Source organism: Cynara cardunculus (assembly GCF_001531365.2).
Source record: "Cynara cardunculus var. scolymus isolate 2C chromosome LG 2, CcrdV1, whole genome shotgun sequence".
NCBI classification, from domain to species: Eukaryota; Viridiplantae; Streptophyta; class Magnoliopsida; order Asterales; family Asteraceae; genus Cynara; species Cynara cardunculus.
The window spans coordinates 13,860,945-13,867,408 of record NC_037529.1 but is presented as its reverse complement, the minus strand read 5'-3'; the positions used below and the strand labels follow the sequence as shown (position 1 = coordinate 13,867,408).

The following is a 6,464-nucleotide window of genomic DNA, read 5'->3' as shown; positions in this document are numbered from 1 at the left end:
ACGTAATTAACATTTCAATCTAATTGCTATTGACCGAAAAAAGAATTAATGCAAAAAATGTTGTAATCTAATTATGGGTCAAGAAAATTCCATTTTGAAATAACAGGCATCCACCAATGGTTCAAAAACGCTACCAAAAACAGCTTTATGAACCAAGGCAAATTGGATTCGAAAGCCATACCACTGGCTGTCTTTATCTTTGCATAAGTGTTCATTTCAAAATTTAACTTTGAAACAACTATAATAATCTTATTGTACCATCGTTCCAAATTACACCGATAAATCTGAAGGCATAACAGTTACACCCCCAAACATACACACTAATTTAATTCATCATCACAGAATTGTTTGAAGAATCGGTCGATATGTTGATTGATCTCATCGGGTTTCTCTTCGTGCAGAAAATGCCCCACGCCTTCCATTATGATCACATCTTCTAAGAGCGGTACTTCTTTTTTGAACCCACCTTTGTGTATATAATCTTGAATTCCCATGGTGTTGTAAGTCAAGTCGATCTCACCCACTATGAACTTAGCCGGTACTTTCACTTGGGCTCCGGTCCATGGCGCACTCAACTCCCAGTTCCTACCAATTACAAACAATACTTCAATGAATAATTTCTCATCGAGGGTAAAGAATTCAGATGTAATATCTCAACTTACAAGTTCATGGCTCGATAATAATTTAGACCACCCGTAAATCCAGTTTTCTCGTATTTGCTTGTATAGTAAGCAATGTCGCCTTCAGACAACCATGAAGGCAAGAGTATCGGATTATCGGGTGAGTCTTCTAAACTTAGATTCTTGGGTAGAACTGGCGGGGTGGGGTTGCGATAAGCTAAGAACTTTTTTAGAGCCCTTTCAATGCCCAATTCCGCAAATTCATCTTCGATTACTCCAGGCTCCTGAAAAATAGTTTATAGATTTTCATATTAGTGTATTTTGTTATTAAGATATAGGTCTTATAAGTTCGAATCTCATAGGCGTTTGTGGACAGGACCGGATAAAACAATCCAAAAACTCATTCCATGTTTGTCGCGACATTAAGCTGGACACAAGATTGAGTTGAAAAAAAATACATTTTTTCTTCCCACCGTGGAGGAACAGATGGGAGAAAATTATAAATTACTAAACTATCCATAGATCTCAAATTAAAACACTGAAACTTTTCCCAAGTTTTTCACTCGCCTATGTTACTCTCGGCCGTCCAATCTCAGTCGATGCCTTCCTGTTCTATCCAGTTGTGTCTGCTTACCAAATGCATCCTAAACTATTGGGATTGTTATGTGGCTTCTACCTCAAAAAGTAGAGGTGTTTTCGCGAAAAAGAAAAATATGTGAATCTCTTAACCTGAAATCTCGAAATGTAGTGATCATTGCCGTAAATAGCACGTATTCCATCAACTGGTTTAAATTTTGGGTTTCTTGGAATATAAGCAACACTCATATTCACCAATGCCTTCACTTTATCAGGCCTGTAAAGGCACAAACACCATGCAATAATCGCACCCCAGTCATGGCCCACCACCAACACCTTTTCATCCAGACTGGCCACTTGATCGATGAGTGACACCAAGTCACCAACGACTTGGAAGGTGGTGAACTTGGTGACATCATCAAGTGGAGGTCCGGTGGTGTCTCCATAGCCACGGAGATCTGGTGCTACTGCATGGTAGCCATGGGCGGCAAGGTAGAGGATCTGATGGCGCCAACTGTACCAGAGCTCCGGGAAGCCGTGGATGAGGAGGACCGTTGGGCCATGGCCAAGCTCCGCTATGTGCATGTTAATGCCGTTCACATCCACCATCCTGTGTACAATCTTCTCCATTTATGCACCTATGAGTTTTGTTGGCTTAATTTGGGTTCTTATTATATATGGAAGAAAGAGGTTCTAAAACAAATCGAATCGACAAACAGTTTGATTTTGATGTTCTTTGGACTTGTTTGTGTACCATATGTTGTTCCAAACGAGTAAGAAGGATTAATTGCATTGTTTTAATCGAACTCAAATCATTAATTTACAGTAAAGATATTCCTGTGTTAATCATATTCCTGAAGACAGAAACCTCCATTCATTCCCAACAACAATGTCAATGTCAATGTAAATGTCAATGTCTAAGGTTTCTTGTAATTACCATCTATTATTAATTAAGCAAGAAAAATCTATAAAATAGTAAACAATTTACAACTCATCTAAACAAGTGAATTGTGATTCATACAAAGGAATTGCTATTGATTTTGAAAATTACTGTTAAAAATTATTAACAATAATATTAGTTAATGGTGGCAGCAGTGGTGTGGCAGCGGCAGATATGATGATGGGTGGTGGTGTTAGTGACGATGGTTGTGGTGGTGGCGACGGTGATGCTGGTACAACGATGGCAGTGGGGGCATTACAACAAAATTAGGTTTACAAGACACTAAAAATTTCTAAGACTTAATTTATAGAACCAAACAATTAAATATTATATCTATAAAGGCGTTGTCATAAAGTTTATATGATGATTTTGGGTGTCGTAAGAACTTTAGGTCATTTTTATACAAAGGTGTCGTATTACAATTTTATAAGACACTATTTGGAAATGTTTCTCATAAAATCAAGCATCTTATAAAAAATATTGGGTTTATAAGACATTTTCTCAAAGGTGTCCAATAAAATAGCTAATGTGACGTTTTGTATTGTAAGTGTTCTAAAAAACTTGTTTAGACGCACAAACGCGTCTTCTAAACTTATTACAACGTTTTTAGATATGACACTTTATTTTTTGATCTTATAAAGCATTATTCTATTAGGACGCTTAAAAGTTGGTGCCGTCCAATAAACCCATTTTTTTCTTGAAATGAGGAGATGGTGGCGGTGTGTGTTGTGACGATGATATGTCGGCAATGATGGTGGTGGCGGCGGTGATCGTCATAGTGGGATGCAATGGATTAAAGTAAATATAAACACATAATAGTCTTTCTTAAAAGATTTGACGAAATAAAATTCGCAGTTCCTTACTAAAACCCTAGAAACTTATTAAATTCCATCTTATGTGGAACTGGAATTCCAAACTAAAACTTAGAGAATGGACCACACACGCGAATGGAATTTGTTCAATAGAATGACATTGCAATTCAATCAGATTCCATGGAACCAAACGCCACCTAAATCTCTAAACTAGAAAAACCGCCGATTGTATTTTTTCTCTTGAAGATTTTGATCTTTAGTAATACCTCATATTCATCCAAAATAAGTATTGGATCTAATTTATATATCCAAATGCAGGTACTCGATAACAAACCAAACGAACCGAGTATATCTCGTCATACATGGTTCAAAAAATAGGAAGCCCGTGGAAAGCTTCTAGCTTACAAAACAAAAGCAAAACACAAGACGACATGTGAGGACACAACTCCTCATATTAGTGCACAACTGGTTTTAGATGAAGTTCACAGAGATAACACTTCGAACCATGTGTTTAGCAGAGACCCATGCTATATAACCTTGACCAAATTCACCTGTTTCCTCTTTCGTGCGGTTGAATGTCACCGAGTACGTTGCCTTCTGGTTCCTTTGCGTGAAATTAAGCTTGTTGGGATGGACACTCACCGTTACTCCTTTTGGTGCAACAACTGTGACAACATACGATGTATATGGCTCTCCAACGTTCGTCACTGTCCTTGTAAATGTCTGAGATGGTCCAAGTTTAACAGCAAACGAAGGGTAATTTAGTTGGCCTTCTAGTATGCTAGAAGTTGTCCAACACTTTACCGGTCGATGTGCAATGATCCCAACCTCGTTGTCACTATAGCCTAAGCCACACAAGTAAGGTATATAATCATCTGGCTGGATATCATAGATCAACCCCGGATCATTGGCCTTTGATGGGTTAACATGACCAGCACCAGTAGCAAATACGTCTGCTGGTTGGAGTGTTTCATCTACTAGTGGTGTACCTTTCAGATTTTTTAGGTCTGCAGAAGTCATTATAGCAGACTTTATAGCTGCTGGTGACCAATAAGGATGAGTTGCTTTGAGCAACGCAGCAACGCCGCTAAGATGTGGGCATGACATGGAAGTTCCAGACATCAGGTTAAATATTGGAGATTTTGTGTTGGTGCTTCCAGCCAGTGGGATAGCCCATGCTGCTAGAATGCCAACTCCAGGGCCGATAATGTCTGGTTTTAGGATTCCCGGGCTCACAGTATTCGGGCCACGGGAAGAAAATGCAGCAACGGATGGAGCTAAAGGATCTCCAATTACTGTTCCTTTGAACAGTAACGCTGCCATCGGTGTTCGCGTTGAGTTGATGTATGCTTTGATCTGCAGTCCAGCAGCATAACTCACATGTGATGCAGGGAGAACATGTGCATCGGGGTCTAGGCTAAACCCTTGTGCTGCTTGGTTCATCAAGATCATGGCTGCACCACCTGCGGCTTTCACCACTTCTCCTTTCTCTGTTCTTGCCGTCAAACCTCTCTCGCATAATACTATCTTTCCTTTGACATCAATGCCTTCAAGCGATCCGTTGACACATAACTTGGAATCTGGTTTGTCATTAGCACCAGCGTAAACCAGTGGTGTTAGTGTAGAAGGGAAGTCTTTTGGCTGAAATAAAGATTCACCATCAAATTCCATCTGGTTTCCCAGTTTTGCTACGACTTTGATTTTTCTGTCAATGGTGCTTGCTCCAACTGTTAGAACCCAAGGGGCCACATTCGTTGCTGTGCCATTGATCGGACCCGAATTCCCCGTTGCACAACTCACAAAGATTCCTTTCTGAACCGCAGCGAAGGACCCTATCGCGATATTGTCCTGAAAAAACGGCACGTTTTCATCTTCTCCAAGAGAAATTGATATCACATCAACTCCATCAGCTACAGCAGCATCAAGCCCGGCTAGTATGTCGCTTTCCGGGCAATCGGGACCAAAACATACTTTATAAACTGCCAGATGAGCAAGAGGTGCCATCCCGACCGCTGTCCCTGGTGCACCACCGAGCGCTTCTGCATTCTTCACAAAACCGCCAGCAGCTGTGCTTGCAGTATGGGTCCCATGTCCATCTTCATCTAGCGGCGGCTCTACTTTCATGCTTGAATTTGAAGCCATTGCAGCAATGTTAAATGATCTCGCCCCAATTAGTTTGTTGTTGCAGCTTGATGCATTGAACTCACACATCCCTTTCCATTTAGAAGGTGGAGGTGGCATTCCGTAGTCGCTAAATGAAGCATGATTCGGTACAATCCCGCTATCGAGTACTCCAATGATCATACCCTTCCCAAAGCTCGATTGCTTCCAAAAACCAGATTCTTGATGCAACCCCAAGAAAGTGGGCGTGTGAGTCGTGTGAAGCTTAAACATCCTTTCTTGACGAGCTGATATAAACCCATCTTTGTTTCTCATGGCTTGAATATCGAGTTCAGTGAGTCTTGCTGCAAAACCACTGAGCACATTCTGGTACGAGTAAAGTAAAGGTTCGTCTTTCTCTAAGGATGCAAGATGAAAGGGAAGAAATGATCGATGGTAAGCCTTCTGGTTCTGGTCTTCACTCAGAGTGGAGAGGGAAGCTTCTGGTTTCTTTACATGGACAATGTAAGTTTTCAATCTACTATCACTTCTTTCAGCAATGCCAAGAGAGATTGTAGAGAGTAGGATCAAAGTTACAAGTGGGGTGATAGCCATTTTTAGCATCTGTTACACTTCTTCAAGAGGTTTGTTATGGTTTTAGTAGAACTGGCCAGCTTATATATATATATATATATATATATATATATACACACACACACATGTGTGTGTGTGTGTTTGTGTAATATATATATATATCTCGTATTGTATCGCCACATGTTAGGGCTTATATAACCTAACATATATATATATACACTACAAGAATCTTGGAACGGCAGAACATAATATGTTTTCTTTTATTTGTTTGAGTATTACCCCCTTGGAGTCTCTACAACAATTTGTATTTACTGCTTACAAAAAATTGATAATATTGAATTGGTCAAAAACGTGGCATCTTTTTATGATGATTGGTACTAAATCATATACGTGAACGATTTCTGATGCGATCTTTGTTGCGGGTCAAATCGCTTGTACACCACTAAGTCCCTCACAAGTATTATCATATGTGAAAAGGATATTGCATGCACTACTAAGCTCCTCACAAATATTATCACATGTGATAAGGATGTTGTTGATATGATACTATAATCTATCAAGACCATCACATGTAATGCTAAATTATAGACGCAAACAACTTTTGACGCGACATAAGTCGTAGAACACGTCGTCCGCACATTACAGGGTCCCCTCACGCGTATTATCATATGTGATAAGGGTGTTCTTACGTCTCGTAAAATAAAGATGTTCTCGTTTGAACCTCCATCTATATATATATATATATATATATAGGGTTGGGTTCACGTGAGACCAGCCTGTTTTCGTGAGACCCGTGAGACCAACATTTTACACATAAACTTC

The 6,464-nt window shown here is 39.8% G+C and overlaps 2 protein-coding genes across 2 annotated transcripts; both read right to left on the bottom strand.

Annotated features, from left to right (window-relative positions):
• Positions 1–320: 320 nt before the first annotated feature.
• LOC112505917 (epoxide hydrolase A-like) lies at positions 321–1,826 on the bottom strand. The gene is made up of 3 exons (XM_025109956.1): positions 1,350–1,826; positions 663–904; positions 321–585 (listed from the first exon to the last, which is right to left on the bottom strand). Exons 1-3 carry the CDS (start codon positions 1,824–1,826, stop codon positions 321–323), a joined length of 984 nt encoding a protein of 327 aa, XP_024965724.1.
• Positions 1,827–3,419: 1,593 nt separating this feature from the next.
• On the bottom strand, positions 3,420–5,663 carry LOC112505916 (subtilisin-like protease SBT1.7). The gene has a single exon (XM_025109955.1). It carries the CDS (start codon positions 5,661–5,663, stop codon positions 3,420–3,422), a length of 2,244 nt encoding a protein of 747 aa, XP_024965723.1.
• Between the last annotated feature and the right edge of the window lie 801 nt (positions 5,664–6,464).